General features: G+C 42.4%; 1 protein-coding gene across 1 annotated transcript in view; it reads left to right on the forward strand.

Moving 5' to 3' along the window:
* The window catches only part of SMG6 (SMG6 nonsense mediated mRNA decay factor), a 229,655-nt gene that overhangs the window by 114,855 nt on the left and 97,060 nt on the right, over nt 1-17,740 (forward strand). The window contains exon 13 of the mRNA XM_079725665.1: nt 6,412-6,613. Coding sequence (XP_079581791.1) covers nt 6,412-6,613 — 202 coding nt within the window. The remainder of the gene's footprint in view (nt 1-6,411; nt 6,614-17,740) is intronic.

A 17,740-nucleotide genomic window follows, 5' to 3' on the forward strand; every position in this document is an offset into this window, starting at 1 on the left:
TAGAAATTCTTGAGTTAAAAAGCAGCTCATTCACTCACCCTCATAGGGCAGTTCTGAAATAAGAACTAATCCCAAGTCTAATCGGCACCCCTTCAAGGACGCTTAATACGTCTTCCCAGAAGGGCATTTTGGGAGGTCACTAAGTAATAGTCCATCAGCACTTCCCTGAAGGAAGTGGTGGTGACTGTGGGAAGCCCCTTTGCTACCCTGGCTCCCCACCCAGTCTCCCTGGCTCCGGGTTGGGGCGTCAGCACTATAGCCTGGCACCAGGGGGTTCCTCTTCCTCCAAGTGCTGAGTGTGGGGCACACGTGATCTCTCCCACGGCAGGAGCCGCTGTCCCCTCCCCACTCCTCCCACAGGACTTCTTGTGAGAGGAAGGGGTGTTGGCCCAAGGCTCCAGTCTGACCCCAGCAGGGTACAGCCGCTGACCCCAGGGAGAGTACTTTCCAGTTCTGGGCTGAGGTTATTTGGGTCCAGTGTGTGCTAAACTAAGAAGACGTGTTGGAGTGGTTACAGCTAAAAATTTAGAGAGGCAGGAACCGTGAGAATCCGCACCAGGGAGGCCACCGAGGGCTCCACTCATGCCGTGGCGATGTCAAGGTCCCCTGGGGGCTGCTCTTTCCCAAACACACAGTGCTGATGGGTTTAACACACCACAGTGATGCGACAGAGGCTATACATCTGAGTGTAGCTTGGGAGAACTGAAGTCAAATAGGCACTGACCTAGAGAGAGGTTGAGGGAGGCACAGCTAGAGGTACTTGAGAAATCCTGGAATGAGGTTACCGTGACCTGTTGTTGGCCATAGGGCTCCAGCTGCACTGCTTAGAACATGAAGTTTGTGTTCTTCGAGTAGTGCAGGGTGACTGAGCTGCAGATTGATTTTGCCCTATTGGGCAGAATTAATTTAAGTTGGGCACTCTTCCAAGGGCCCAAGTTGACTTGTTTGTATAAATTAGGAAGGCAGAAAGGATCTTCTTTAACTGAGTCTTATATTTTTTAGTGGTCACCTAATAAGCAGCTATTATTCTTGGAGGATGGTATCTTGCTGCCCATGTCTTAACTCCTAGAATAGTGACCCCTGATAACTTTGTCTCCGGTTTATATCATGGTGGCATCTGGAAAATACACTGTAGTTCCTAAATCTCAGAGGGAGCTGCATAGTTCTCCTCCTACCCTCCCCCAGTCTCTACCCCATTCTGTTGAGCTGCCTAGCCCTGATACCAGAACCAGATCCTCGGCCTACTGAGAACAGAGTTGGCATGACATCCTGGCTTTCCAAGGAGCTTACTAAGCTATTTCAAACCCAGGTACTATTCTTTTGACTCTACCAGACTTGTTGGATTCAGGTCCATTTCTGTTATTATCTGCTCACTTCCTGCAGTTTTGTCCAGTTGGGTGGGAAGTCCTCCAGGGCTACAGTGGTCTTATGTTGGCCATTGAACCCCACGTGAAGAGTTGTGGGCTATAATATGATGGTCCGTAGGCAAACAGGTTTTAAAAAGAGGATATTACATATCTTAAGAATATTTCTCTTGCTGTGGCCTTTTGCCTTTCCCCTTTTATGTTTATAGTCCATGGACTTTCTCTTTTTCAGTTTCTTTGTGCCTAGTTTCTGTGCCATCTTAGCTGTATTTCCAGAGTGTCTCACCCCAGGAACCAAAAGACCCAACTCGTTTCCCATCTGTACTACTTCTCTGATCTTCCGTAGCTCCAAAACACAATGCAGGGCTTCTTCTCACTCACCTCTTTCCGGGTTTGTTCTGCAGCTGTGGAGTTTGAATGTTAGTGTTTAAACAAGCTGGTATTACACAGGAAATGGCCACCTCCACAGGCCCCTGCAGGCTTGTAACATGGGGTCATTGTACTTGATATTAATCACCAGTCAGCCTGTTCCCCCAGTAAAAATACGAAGGGGTGTGTGAGGGCTCAGTCCTCCTTAGACTTGCCAGAAGGATGGCCTGAGCCCTGGTCGGGCCTTGGTACTCCATTCTCCAAACTGTCTTCCTCCTTCAGTCCCGTCCTCGGATGGAGTTTGCAGACAAGTTCATTCTTGACCTCTTCCCTATAAAGCTGGCAGATCTGCCTTTCTTTCTGAGTTCTAGGAAAGAGATAGGTTGTTGTGGTATAACTTGCCTCGCATATCTCACACCTTAATCTTTCCGAGCATGACGTAGTTGAGTAACAGATCGTATGAGAAAACTCCAAAATGGTAGAAACACAGAAACCCACTGGTCCACCTGAGATCAGGACTTCTCAGTTCCTTGGAGTGAAGCTGCTTTTCTAATGCTGTTTGCAGAACTAACCCCAGCCTGAAGGTTTAATCTGATTCCCCAAGTCAATATCCCCTCAAACAACCAGCCAACAGTGTGTGTATTGGTTCATTTCTGTGAAATGTGTTTCCCTAGTCACCTGGGCTGGCCTGGGCTGCATTGTATCGGCCAGCAGCTGCACTGCACTCAAACTGACAGCTACATTAAACCTTGGAATTCTGAGGCAATAAAAAGTAAATTAACTCTTTATTTTTTTCCTTTCCTGGTGGAGTAAGTGAATGCATGTCTGTGGGGAAGTGGGTGAGCCTTGGTCCTGAGTGCATACCTATAACTAGCCACTGCTGGTCTGTCCCAAGCTAGGATCTGATGTTCAGACTCCAGCCAGAGGTCTGCTTTCCCTGGTGTGTGGTGTGTTCTGTGGGGTTGGGCCACCGGGTCACCCTACAGCTGCTGATCCCTGCTCACTAGTCACATCACAGCTGCTTGAGAGGCTCCCTTGCCACCATTCTGAGAGCCACGAACAGACTCATTGGATGCAGTTTCATGTTCTCTGGCTGCCTTGTGTCTGTTTGGTGGGATTTTTTTGGACTCTGGGAGCTTTCCCAAAGTACGAGTTGGGGCCACAACAAGGCAGAGGGACTTGCCCAAGCCCAGAGCACTCTAGAGGGTCCATTTAGAACCAAAGGTGGCTTGAGAATGTCTGAAAACTCTTTTGGGGAGTCATTTCCCAGGCATTTCTAGAAGATTGGGAGCTGTTTAAAGTTCCTCTCGGCCACCAGAATTTGACTTTGGGCTCCTTGGCCCAGTCAACCTTGAATCCTTAGAATCCAAGGACTAGATTGGGGTGAAGGTTGGAAGGCACTCCCAGCTGGGATAAGGACTAGAGCAGGAAAAGGCTAACTTTTCCCCTTCTGCTCAGACAGGAAGCCCTGTGTTCACCCATGGAACTGACCTCTCAGCCCAGAGGCCTGATTGGGGTAAGCTGAGGTGATGTTGCCCAGGCTACAGGAATCACCTCATACTTCTGCAAATATCTTAACTTCTGAGCTCAGACATCTCACCTAGTTTTTCAGAGTACCTCTTCCTTTTAGTATTAGTTTCCTGACACTCCCCTCTGCCCCCCACCCTCTGTGGGGGTCACCGTATGGTCCATGGGTGCCCAGTCAGTTGTGTTCATGTTCGTGATGCTCAGTGAGAGAGGAGAGAACTGATGATATGTGAAGTGATCGGGGGCCGTCCCACTGCAATACCAGAAGAAAGTGGCCACTCAGAATCACACACCAGTCTGACGGGATCAGGGCAGAAATGACCCTTCATCGGAGCATTTTGTGTATTCCCTTGGTTCTGCTCAGTCTAGCTTGGCCCTTGGGCCACTTTACATTTCTGAGTTAGGAACTCAGGATACTTCCTGTGTCTTTTGGCATCAGCTGCTATCTTACAAATCAGTACTAGGGTAGGAACACTCATCCACTTCATTTTTGCAGTGAGTCTTAAGGTTTTGGCACAAGGTGGGTGGTAATGGGCAAAAGGCAGATGTGGGCAGGGGTCCCTAGTAGTGGCCAGCAGCCGCTGGGAGGAGTCAGTGTTGGTTTATCTGAGCCTTAGGGGACAGGGAGCATGGTAATGAGAACCACATGGTACCACATATTCCTTCGTCTTGGATCCAAGATGGTAGGGGTGGGAGGATGAGAGAGGGATGTGGGGCCTCCCATTGTGGCAGCCGTGGGTAATTTTCTGCTGCCTCTCCCTGGCTGGAGATGCTGCTGCCCTCACCCCCCACCCCCATCTACGTCCTGAAGCAGCCTTGACCTGCACAGCACCAACCAAGGCCCCCAAGCCAAGAATTCAGCTGGGAGACTTTTCACCTTCTTCCTTCTCACTGTCGTCTTTCCTGTTTATTTTCCAAATTGCTGCTCTGCAGCCGAGCAGTGCCTGTTGGCCAGAGCTCACCAGCGCTGTGGGATCAGACTCAGGCAGTGGGCTCAAGTGGCCAGCAGGGCACTGGGGGAGGAAGCGGGGAGCTGGAAGAGCCTCCCTGTGCGTCTCCCATGGGCAGCGCTAACCTCGGAGGCGGCCCTGAGCAGCCCTATCACATCCGGTGCTTGTCTCTGCAGCCGGGACCGGAGGATAAACTATCAGAGCTGTGGGGCAGTGCATCATTCCTCTTATTATTTTCTTCTCTGCAGATGGGGTCGTGGAAAGTTCAGTTCCTTTTAACCCTCGAAGTTCTGTTTATTCTACAGCTGGTAGCCTGAATGCTGCGTTTCCCATTACATCACAAAGGGGCTCAGGCAGATCTCTGCACTAAAACGTGTTGCAACTGTTTATTTTTTTCCATATTTAAACATTTCTGACAGCCAAACTCAGCCGAGCCAAAAGATGGAGCTTTGTGAATGAGCCTGGTTGTCGGTGTCTGTGCAGAGAGAGGCTTTAGAAAACTCTTGTCCCTCCGGTGATTCTTCCCAAACATGTTCTTTTTCCTGGGCAAAGCCTGCGAGGCGAGTTACTTGTGCAGTACATGTGTGTTGATTATGTGCCGTTGTATGATTAATGGAGCTGTGTTCCGCCTGGTTCCCAGGACACTCTTGAAAACAAGATGTTTCATTTCATTGCCTTTTCCTAGTGCAGTGATTACAGTAAATAAACCAGTGCAGCCTCCTTCCACCTGGAGCCAGTCAAGGAGTCCCCACACCTCTACCCCACTTTCTCCCCCAGCATCACCTTCAGTGCCATGTCCCTTGAATGCCCTCTCCTCTGCCATCTCCCAAAGGCTCCCAGTCTCCAGGAGAAACACATTGCTTAGGTCTGAGGCCCCTCCCTAGCAGATTTGGCTCATGCGCAGTTTCTCCTCTGGGAAGATTCCAGGATGTAGCTCGCTCTTACGGCTCTCTTTGCTTCTTGCCTCTTGCCGCTCCACCTCTTGAGCCTAATTGTAAAGCTTTTCTTTGTTCTTCTATGCAGCTCACTCCTTTTAGACTACAGCTTAGCATCCATAGGGCACTCCCTGTTCCAGAGTCCCTGGTTAAGGTAGTCTTCTGGAAAAGGAAGCTAAGTCTTGTACAGCCCAGGGCCTATAGATTTGGCAAGCCCTGGATCTGACTACAGTTTGGCTATTTGAGCTGCGTCCTGTGCAGGCAAAAAAGAAAGCTCTTAAGGATCGTTAGCACCCATTAAAGCAGGGATATGAACCACGGTAGATCTTTGACAAATGATGGTGACAGAGAAATGAACCTTCTTTTTCTAATTCTGCCCTGGAGTTTGAAATGGGGAGAGCTAGACTTTGCATTTTCAAGATTTCTTAGGTTCAGCCAGGACTTGGTGATGTGCAGTTAGGAATGAGCAGCCATCCCAGTTTGCCCAGGACTGAGGGGTTTCTGGTGACATGGGACTTTGGGTGCTAAAATTGGGACAAATCCCAGGCAAACCAGAACAGTTGGTCACCCTATATCTAACCTTCCACAGGTGAGGGAGAGGAGAGGGAGAGGGATGGCCAAGACAGCACTGATACTGGTTTGTTGGCTGAAATGCATGGGAAGCTTTACCCTCCTGGGAAGATCTTGGCAGGCCAGGAATGTGGTTTTTGGTGGGTATGTTTGATTGTTTTCCTACTTATATGTAGGAAGAGGTTTCTAAAGCATTGTAGGGGACTGGGGTGGGAGGTAATAACCACATGACTCTTTGCCTGGTGTGACTGGCCCCTCTGGCTGTGTGGGAGGAGGGGAGATTGGCACTGTGTTGCTGTCTGTGTGGCATATACTTGGCTGGACAGGAGTAGGGGAATTCTGGGAGCTGCCTCAGGCACTGGTTGTCTTGAGTGTTTGAGTAAGTGTCTCAGGCACACTGTCTGGAAAGGTGACAGGACCTGCATTAGGCAACTGATTCTCTTAAGTTCTTTTTCCTTTCTGGTTAGGATTAAAAACTCCCCCTAATCAACTTCAACTTTGCATAGATGGACACATACACACCAGATTACTGCCACGGGCGCAATTTTGTATCCTAGCGTTTTGGGTTAGATTTCCTGGCAGATGCCAGCCGTAGACAGCAAGTGCCACGAGTACCTCCCTGCCCACAACTGCTTAGAATACTTTAACTGGTCCCTCTTTAGAGCTGCTCTTCTTTTCTTACCTTCTTTCTCACAGGGTTGCTGTGGATGTCTGGTCGATGCTGGCTGATTTCTGTAACATACTGACTGCAGTGAATCAGTCTGAGGTGCCACTGTACAAGGACCCGGACGATGACCTCACCCTCCTTATCCTGGAAGAGGATCGGCTTCTCTCGGGCTTTGTACCCTTGCTGGCTGCCCCTCAGGACCCCTGCTACGTGGAGAAAACCTCGGATAAGGTCAGCCCCAGGCCAAACATCCCTCCCCATTCACCCCTCCTCTTAATTCTCCAGACCTTTTTATTCTTGGGAAGTTTTCTGTGCAAACGGAACATGATTAAGTCATTGAGAAGGGTGTTAAGGGAAAATATCGACCTTTTAGCCGCTGACATCCAGCTCTGCGTCCTGAAAAAAAAAGCCCTCTCGACTTCCTTTGGTGTGTGTGTGCGCTCACTGGCATGTTGTATATACGATCATTTCCTCACTTGTTTAAATAGTGCAGCTTGTGTTGGCAGTGCTCTCACTCAGCTCCAAATGGTTTGCATCATGCTTAAAGCACCCTCCTTCCTCCCCCCTTTCATCCTTCCCCCCAGCCACAAAACTCTGCACTAGGAAAACAGCCAGGGCTTTTTCCCTTCTCTAAGGAGGAGAGTGATAAATAGGTGACTAGAGAGAAGCAGACACCATGTGTTAACTTACAAAAAAAGCTTTTAGGAGTATGAAGCATTCCCCGCTGCCTGCTTTCTATTTTTCTTCCTCCGAGGACTGTGTTTTAACCTGAACTTTTTCCTTGTCTTGTCTGTTTATAGAAAACAAAGCCCATTGCCTGTTGCCCTGGTGGGGACTGTGGAACTCGTAGTCTCTGCTTAACAGTTGGGTCTGTGGCCAGGTGTGGAGAGCAGAGCAGTCCATTCTGCTTCACATTCCTGTGTAGCGGTTGCTAGGCTGGGGAAGTCGTGCCCACAGACCCTGGGAGCAGGGTCTCCTGTTCTGAGCAGGGGAACTCAGTGACTAACCCCTCTGTGGAGTTGTTAGCATCACATCCCCTAGAGGAGAGCCTTTAGGTGGAGAGTCCACAAGTGGCTTCTCAGAAGGAAGTCTTTTGACCTAGATGAAGTATGTATAGAGGTGTAGGTAGTTGTTTTTTGTTTTTTGTTTTTTTTAATGTCAGATAGTAAGAACTAAATTCTAAGCATAAACTACAAATATGAGAGATTTTATGTTGAATATAAAATTTTTTTAACTCATTCTTAGTGAAAAAAGAATATATGTTCCTTGTAGACAAGTAAAAAGAAGAAAAACGTATCCACAATCCCTCTACCAACTGGTAACACAACTGTTATTTTTGCTAATTATATACAATCATATTTAACTTATGGTATAAACACACACTTCTTTTTAAACAAAAAAACTGGGGGTCATATTATACATGTTATTTATAATTTGCTTTTCTCATGTAGTATCTTTTAATGTATTCTTATTTGGAATCTTTTTTGATGATCACTTAGTATTCTTTTCTGTGCCAAGATTTCTTTAACCAGTCTTTGCTTTATTGAACCAAGGGACTGTCCTGAATTTTTGAACTACTATAAACAGCTGATTCCTTATAGCAGAATTTTTTTTCATATATTCCCTATGGTTACATTTCTATACGTAGATAAGGGTTCTAGACATTGACATATCAAAAACTCATACTCTTTGGGTACATTTAATGGCTAATATCGGGAATGTGAAAACCTTTGTCTCTCAAGAGGAGTACTCATTTTATGCTTTTCCAATGAAAAGTTGGAATAAAATCCTGCTCTTCTAGTCTCAGAAGGGAATAACAATGGGAAGTTGTAGTGTGTGAGGCAGAGGACAGCTAACAAAGTTCAGACTTTGTGGAAGATGTTCAGTTAGAAGATTTGGAAGAGAAACTGGGTAGCCATGGCTTGGGCCAGGGGAATCCTAGTACGTACTGTTTTTCTGTGATCACAGGGTGGTCTTGACTCTGGAAGGTGCTTTTGGGAGTTGGCAATTGGGTCAGCTGTCTTTCAGTGCAGAACAAGGAAGGAGTCCTGTCCAGCTTTAGACTTGCTAAGCCCTGTTTTCTCATCAGCTCTCCCAGCTTTGGTGTTAGCATATGATACATGTGTATGGTACAGTATATGGTAAATACAATATATGACCTGGCAAGAAGAACACAGAGCCAGTGGTCCATGCCCTCAGCCTGTGGTCGTGAATCACAGGCTGCCCGGGGCAATCACAGCTCATTGAGACTAAGGTGGGTCTCCACTTCAAGGACTGTGAAATAGGTGTGCCCAACACAACATCTCCCCCAAACCTGGTCTTTCTTCAGTCTTCCCATCTCGGTAAATGGCAGCTTTGACTTTGGGGGTGCTCATGTCAAAATTCTTGGGGTTATCCTTCGCTCCTCTCTTCTTCTCACACCTCCATAACTAATCCATCAGCAATCCAAGTCTTCCTTACCCTCAAAATAAATGCAAATGCAACTCTTTCTTACCACTACACCCTAGTTCGATTCAACAAAATGCCTTCTGACTGGTTTCTCTTATTCCTCCCTCCTCCTACCCTCCAGTCTGTTTTCAACACAGCCACTGGAATGATCTTTTTAAAACATCAATAAGATCATGTCACTTCTTTGTTCACGCTCTGATCCAGCTCCTGCTGCTTTCCTTGTGCCCAGTATGCCCTAGTCACATAGGCGTCCTTGCTGTTCCTCAGACAAGCCACACACTTGTGCCTCAGAGTCTTTGTACTTGCTTTCCTCTTAACCTGGAACACCCCGTCCCCAGATACCTGTGTGGCACTCTCACTGCCTTCTCAATGCCACCTTGTTGGAGAGGTCTTCCCTGGCTACGCTATATAAGATGTTACATGCCTTCCTTTTTCCTTTTTCTCTGCTTTATTCTCCATGGCAGAGAAAAATAACATCTCTTGAATATCTAGCATGTATCAGTCCCAGGAAGAGGTAATTCTGTCCAGTATTTCATTAAGTCCTCACAATATGCCTGCCAAGTAGGTATTCGTGCCTTCATTTTATAAAAGAGACAACTGAGGCTCAAGAGAGGAGTGAAGAATGATAGAAACATAGGAAACATCTCCATGGTTGACCTGGAAGATTAGTATGGATGTGTCCAGAGGGACTTTTTAGGAACTCTTGACCTTTTAGGTATCTGAAGAAGATAGACATCTTCTCCAGCTTCTAGTGTTCACTATTAAGAAATGTAAAGTATCTCAAGGACTTTGTAGCAGCAACATGAGCAGTTTCACTGCTGGTGGAGATTAGTCACATGTTCGGTCCAGCCTGGGTACTCACTCAACAGGCATTCACTGAGCGGCCTATATTACACACCTGCACACACAAGAGAAATCCAGACATACAAGGCAAACACCCTCCTAGTTTGGGAGACAACTTACGGCATATACAAAGATGTGAGAAGGAACCTAAGTTAATTTGAACCTATAGAAGGAACTCTTGAAATTTTGTAGAGTTGGTAGTTTCCCAATGAAGGCATTGCTCAAGGAGCACTGATTTGGCATTAACCTATCACTGTATTTCCCAAGCATGTTCCATGAAACTCTAGTTTTATAGGTTCTTAATAGGTGAAAAAAAAAGAGTTTCACAATCATGTAAGTTAGGGTAACACAATATTAGACAGAATCCATTACTGAAAGACTTCTTGGAGTTTTAATGTGGAGTACATTGCGAGGGGGATACGCTTTGCTATCTTTCCCAACCTTGCTTCACCCTTGATCTTTCTGATTTACTGAACATCTTACAGGATTAATATTCTGCCTGAAAGAAACAAACCATAGTAGAAAACCCAGGTATGGGATGAGTAAGAAGTGAGAAAACAGGTTGCTGTTGGGATTATCCAAAAGTAAGATAAAGAGTACAGATTAAGGTAAAAGCAATAGAGTGGAGCTGGTTACATTTAGAGAGAAACATCACAGATGCTGAAAATTAGAGCCAACTAGGAGAAAGTGATCTTAGGTTCGTTGAGTGGCTGCTCGGCACCTAAATTCAGAGGTTAAGTAGCTTATCCAAGGTTATGTAGCTAAGTGAGGAAGTACAGGATTAGAATCCTTGTCTGTATGACTTCAGAACATCATGTTCTTATGAATGGTTTGACATCTAGGATTTGCTTCAAAATAACGTGGGGAGGAAGGTGGACAGGAGTGTAGATGGGAAAAAAAAGGCCAAATATTGATCATTATTAAATCTGAATAATGGGTACATGGAGTTTATTATAGTATTCTACTTTTGTATATATATGAAATTTTCCATAAGAACAAGTTTTAAAGGAATAAATAAATAAAACTCCATGTCCTTTCTGCTGCATTATACTGAATAAGCATAAGTGATTGAAAAAGTAATCAAACCATAATAATAATAAAGATTTTCCAGTCAATAATCATGTTCCAGGCACCGTGCTAAGCTCTTTACATGTATTTCCTCATTGAAACCCCAGTAGCCCTATAGGCAGATAGGAGAAGTGATAAAAAGTAAACTGTTTTAGGAGAAAGATGTTAAGTTCATGTTATATGTTAGTCAATATCAAAAAAGCTTAATTGTCATCTTCAAAATAAATGCATGTGATTGTATAGCTATAGGTGGTACTGAACAAGGATTTATTTAGTGACAGGCTGTGTCTTTCCTTAGGCTCTAAAGGTCTAGCCATTTAATGATAAGCAAAACGTTGATGTCATAAATAGATGTAAGCAATCCTCATTCTAGCATCCCCAGGAAGATTAATCCGTGTGATCTTCTTTGTTTTCCTTCCCATATTATCTCATCAAGAACTAAGTGAAGAACTTTCCAACAAGCTAATGCCGGGGCCACCCTTTGGCTTAATTAGGGAATAAATTACAGGTCATATTATATGGTGATGTTATAAGTCTCACGATCACATCCCATTCATTCTTACAGTAATCTTTGCTTTCTACCTGGATGTAGGATCCCAGGAAGCTTTGTCATTAATAAAATATGTAATTGAGGTTAAAGATGAGGTTTAAATTGTCCAACTTTTTTTTTTTTAATTTTATTTTTGGCTGCGTTGGGTCTTCGTTGCTGTGCGCGGGCTTTCTCTAGTTGCGGCAAGCGGGGGCTACTCTTCGTTGCGGTGCACGGGCTTCTCACTGCAGTGGCTTCTCTTGTTGTGGAGCACGGGCTCTAGGGGCGTGGGCTTCAGTAGTTGTGGCTCACGGGCTCTAGAGCGCACGCTCAGTAGTTGTGGCGCATGGGCTTACTTGCTCCGCGGCATGTGGGATCTTCCCAAACCAGGGTTCGAACCCACATCCCCTGCATTGGCAGGAGGATTCTTAACCACTGCACCTAAATTGTTCAACTTTTGAAACTATTGGCTTGTCTGTTTGTTAAATGATATTTTTGGCATGTTTGTTGTGCACATAATTACCCCCAAATATTTTAAATAGAAAATATAGAAAAGCACAAGAAAATAAAAATCACCTACAAACTACCACCTAAAATTAACTGGTGTTAAGGTTTCATATATGTCCTTTCAGTCTTTCCCCTGCCCCCATGCTTATATGTGTGTACTTATTCTTTTCCTTTCATAAAATTGGGACCATACAGTATATGCTTTGTTCTTATTTTATGTTTTTTAAACACCCTTGTTTTTATACACACATACACATACGTATATATACATACATACATATACATATATACATAGATACATATATAGTTTGGGGGGAAATGTTGCCTTTGTTTTTTGGTGGTCTGGAAAATATTAATTTTAAGTGCTACCAGTGACTAATTTTTTGAAAAACATACATAATCTTCTATTCTCAAAGTATCAACATCAAGAGTGAAAGGGGGAAAAAAAAAAACAGTTGACTATCCCATATTTAAGATGTGAAAATTAGGACTGTTTACAATATGTATTTTCTTTTTCACACAGTTGCATTTTGTTTCTAAATTTACAATAGTTATTTAGAATTAATTTTATAGTAAGTGTTTTCAGTGTTCAGTTTTCACCATTTTTGTCTTTTTATTCTGTGGCTTTCCCATTCTTATGTTCTTTACTTTGATTCATCTGTTATTCAGATGCAACACTGTAGAATTTTTTTCAGCAAAGATAACATGGAGGCTTTTTAAAAATGAAGGTGATTTTTGTGAAATACAGTAGTAATATACATACTCAAGCAAAAGGGTCAAACAATTCAAAAAAAATATAGTCAAAGTCACCCTCTAGGGATAACCACTGTTAACAATTTGATATTTATCTTTTTAGACCACTTCTATGCCCATTGAAACATATTTATAAACATATATACATATATGATCAAAATGATAGTGCGATATACATTCTCTTCCTTACTTTGTTCTTTTCGTTAAACAGTATATTGAGGACATTCTTCATGACTACTTTTTGAACACTTGTGTTTTGAAAGTGTTCTTATTTTGCCCTTGCACATGAATGGCAACTTAGCTTAGGTCAACTTCTTTCCCCTTTAAAACAATAGCTATTATTCCATTGCATTAATGGTTAGGAAAAATTGGAGAAAAGTCTGGTTTTTCTTCCTTTGTAGGTAAACTTTTTTTTTTTTTTTCATACAGCACGGGTAACTTACAACTCTTTAAATCTTGAATTCCAAATTGAGGATTTGTTTAGTACTGGGCTCTGTACTTTAATTTTTCATGGCACATAATGAGCTCTTTAAATAAGCAGATGCAATTCTATCTTTAGATCAGAAAAGTTTTCATCTCCCATGTCTTTGATTACTAATGTTGTGTTTGTTCTTTTCTTCAGTAATTTCTTTTCTCCTAACATGTATGTTAGATCTCTGTTCTTCGTCCTGTACATATTTTTCTGTCATCATTTTAATCCCTTTTTGCTTTGCCTCTGCAATCTCGGAAGGTTTCTCAAGTTTTTCCTGTCTTTAATTGGTTCAGATTTTTATAATGCTGATTCTACTCTTTACTGCTTCTAATTCAGTTCTTAAGTCTGCTGTTGCATTATTCGTTGCCTTACGTTTTTTCCCTATCTTATCCTGTAATGTTTATATTTTTGCCTGCCTTTTACCAAGGTCTCCTTTATCTGTTTTGTTTTGTCATTTATTTTTTAGCATACTTCACAGAATCTATGATTTTAAAAATCCAATTGTAAGAGTAAAGCAGATACTGTCTCCTTCAGCTAACATTTTCCCCCCAAGTATTCTCTATTTCTCTCTCTCTTTGCATGCTCTGTTCCCTTTTTTATCTTGCAGACTCTTTTCATAGGCCCCCACTTGTATTTCTACAATCTGATTCTGGCCTTTTATATTTCTTTGAACAAAGAAAGGTTTACTCAGTTCTGATATTTTCTCCACAACAGGTTAGGTAGATTCTCACTGGATGCCTTCTTTACCTACAAATATCATTTAGAATCCCCTTCTCAAGTCAAAAACTGGTTGATATATGTTTGTATTACCAAGTCACCACCCTGAAGCGGCTGGGGAGGAGGCCAGGTGGTGTGCATTCTCAACATATGAATTTATTTTCTACATTTTCTTTCCTGTATATAATGGAGCTACTGTACCAGAATGAGTATCCCATGTCCAGTTTCTGTTTCACATAAATGATATAGCAATTTCTGACCTCCTTCCTGGAGCTGTGGCCTACCATGTCAAGAAGAACTTCCACCCTCCAGCCACTTCCCACTTACATTTATTTGGGCCTCTCTGAACTGTTGATTGTGATTGGTACTGATTTGTAGCAGTGAAGTCTTCCAAGCGGTGTTCTGCATCTGCCCCCATACCCTCACATTTTGTGGTAGGCAGAATAATGCCCTCCCCTAAAGATGGTCCACATCTTATTCCCCAAAATCTGTTAAATAAGTTACGTTACAAGGCAAAAGGGCCTTTGCAGATGTGTTTAAGTTAAGGATATTGAGATGGGAAGATGACCCCAGATTATCCAGGTGGTTTAACGTAATCACGAAGGTCCTTGCAAGGAGGCAGGAGTGTCAGGGTCAGAAGAGGGAAATGTGGTGATGGAACCAGAAGTCACAGAGAGAGAGAGAGATTTGGAAATAGTACGCTGCTGGCCTTGAAGATGGAGGAAGGGACCATGAGCCAAGGAATGCCAGGTGGCCTCTAGACACTAGAAAAGGCAAGGAAACAGATTTTCCCATGGAGCCTCCAGAAAGAACACAGCCCTGCCAACATCTTGAGTTTAGGACTTCTGATCTCTCAGACTGTAGAATAATAAATTGTTTTGTTTTAAGTCATTAAATTTGTGGTATTTTGTTACAGCAGCAGTAGGAAACTAATTGACCCCTCCAAACTGGAGAATTTTGCCAGGCTCTTCATGGTTTCTTCTCTTGCTGCTTTCTTTTTCTTTTTTAACCTTTTTCACTATGAAATATACGTATGGAAATATGTGAAACAAAAAGACTCATCACAAAGTGAGCAACTGTATTACCACCAAGCATGTCAAGAAATAGAGATAAGGGTGATTAACTACCAGTTTCATTCAGCTTATGTTGAAGGGTCTAACCAGTACAGTAAGATAAGATAAAGTACTAAAAAGACGATTGGAAAGGGAAAAAAATAAAGCTATCTTTAATTGCAAATAATGTGATTCATACGTAGAAAATAAGGATAAATTATTCAGATTAATAAGTGAGTTTAGCAAAGTTGCTGGATATAAAGTCAGTATACAAAAATCAATTCCACATCTACATACTAACATCAAGCAAAATGAAAATTTTTTTTCTTTTAAGTTGCTTTCTTAGGAAGGGAAGCTGTGAATTGGCTCTTAATGACCTGTTTCCAGCTATCCTCTATCCATCTGGCAGTAATTCTTTATGGTTTATGGCAGATGGATGGCATTTTCCCATTTAATAGCTATTGACTGCTATGCGTCAGGAGCTATTCTAGATTCCGTGGCCCTTGCTGTGAACACAGTAGACAAAGGAGGCATCATGGGGAGTGGGGGATATACTCTGTGTATTCAGTTTGGTCACTTCAGTTGGGATTTTGGAAGTAGAGTTATTTAACTCAGAAATGTATGCTTTTTAAGTTTTTTTTTTACTATAAAAGCCTTTCTTTGTATTACAAAATAGATGTTCATTTAAAGAAATATTAGAAAAATCAATATTAGCAATAAGGAAAATGAAAGATTCCTTGATCTTTCTATCTTCTATCCTGGCTGGATAGAAGGATGGGCAGATAGATATATGCAAAGTTTTTTGCTTTTTAACAGAAATAGAATTAAACTGTATATACTGTTTTGTAATCTACCTTGTTCACTTAGCAATAAATATATCCTGAATATATTTCCATGTTCACTCACAGTGTGAATTTTAATGGCTGCATTATATTAACATGTATGGGCATACCATAATATTTTTAGTTCTTAATCATTAGGCATTTTAGAAAGTTACTGACTGTTCACTTTTATAAATGATGCCATCTCAGGCAATCTTTACATATCTATTTTATCAGTTCGTAAGGCAGATTTTTGAGTGGAATTACTAGGTCAAAGAGGGTATGCAGATTTTTAAGCCTTTTGATAGATAATGCCAAATTGCCCTCCCAAAAAAAGTTATATAGCTGTTTAAACTGCAGAATATCGTATCTGTTATCTAGCATCCTCACTAATCATGAATAGTTTGACTTTTTTGTAACTTTGCCAAAGATGGGCAAAAACTGGCATCTCATTGTTTTGATTTTCATACTTTGATTACTAATAAGGTTGTTTTTTTTAAGTACTATGCTTACTAATTATATGTATTGGTGTCACATTTTATAAATTACCTTATGTTCTTTGCCTGTTTTACCATTAGAATGCTTATCCATTTTTTTCTTAATGATTTGTAAAGGCTTTTTATGAATAACTTTTGAACTTTCTTTGGTTACCCTTGTACAAGAGGTGTTTTATTTTTATACTGAATGAGATAAGAACTTTTGGAAACTTGGAAGGGAGAGCACTGTATTTTTTAGGCAATAAGACATGTACGTTGCTTTGTCACACCATGCTGGATAAGATCTTTTGTTTTCAACTTCTGAATTAGTTTCTCCTTCTTGCACTTCCCTCTCTCTCAGTCTGTAGATATCTAAGGAAAAATTGTTTCCAGCCAGATATTTAGAAATGAACTATAAGCTATATTTATTTCCTTCTCTATTTTGCCTGTTTAATCAAAGGAGCCTTTGATATTGGTATAAACTTAGTAAAAGTTATACAGTGTTTTGAAAAGTCTTCTGGTTTTATATCTCAAAAACTACTCTTTTTTTTTCTTTTCTTTTCTTTTTGCCTCTTCTCACTTTAGGTGCAAAAATACTGTGATGGGCCACTTTGTTTGATGACTCATTTCACCAGTGGCCCTTTGGCACTGATCATTTGTATTGTGCATTTCTGTCTACTCATTGTTGCCCTCCCTAACCTTTTTTGTGTGCTGTCTCTCACCTCTTTACTAATTGTATATAAATCTTATAGAATTGCTAATTACCACTTCCATTTACTTCAGTCCCTTCAGATTATATCAGTTACTGCCTAATTTATAAATCTAATTCCCCAAATGGACACTGTTGACTCAGTTATCTTTAGGCCCATGCTATTATGGATAGTTCAACCACTAGGGGTTTTTTTGTTTTTTTGTTGTTGTTGTTTGTTTTTTTTGCGGTATGTGGGCCTCTCACTGTTGTGGCCTCTCCCTCTGCGGAGCACAGGCTCAGGACGCGCAGGCTCAGCGGCCATGGCTCACGGGCCCAGCCGCTCCGCGGCACGTGGGATCCTCCCAGACCAGGGCACGAACCCGTGCCCCCTGTATTGGCAGGCGGACTCTCAACCACTGCTCCACCAGGGAAGCCCAGGTGTTCTTTTTATTCTAGGGTATTGGTTCTCACACTTAGCATTCATCAAAACCACCTGGAGGGCTTGTTAAACTTGCTCAGCCCCATCCCCAAGAGTTTCTAATTAGTTAGGAGAAGGAGAGACTGAAAAATTGGATTTCTAATAGGTTCCCAGGTGATGCCAATGGTCTGGGTTTCACACTCCAAGAACTACTGTGTTTTAGGAATTTGGTGGCTGTTGGTGGCCATTAGGCAACGATTTTGGTCGAGGTAAAAATAATATCTCTGGTATAAGTAGGCCTCCTAATTCTATCTTTAACTCTGGAATGTAGAGCATATTACCTGACGGTTTATATACTTTGCCTCCATGTTGCCATATAGCTTTCTGAGGTCTTCAGAAGTTATATTCACAATGCTAGAAATACATTTATCCTGAATATGTATGAAAAGTCACATGTCTGGCTCTCCTTTCCCAAGAGGACCCAGAGCAAAACAGCTGACTTTTAGTGAGTGCTTATCACGTGCTAGGCACTGGATTATTTTGGTTTGTCTTTTGTTTGTTTC

The sequence above is a fragment of the Hyperoodon ampullatus genome (genome assembly GCF_949752795.1).
Source record: "Hyperoodon ampullatus genome assembly, chromosome: 19".
In the NCBI taxonomy this organism is placed as follows: domain Eukaryota; kingdom Metazoa; phylum Chordata; class Mammalia; order Artiodactyla; family Ziphiidae; genus Hyperoodon; species Hyperoodon ampullatus.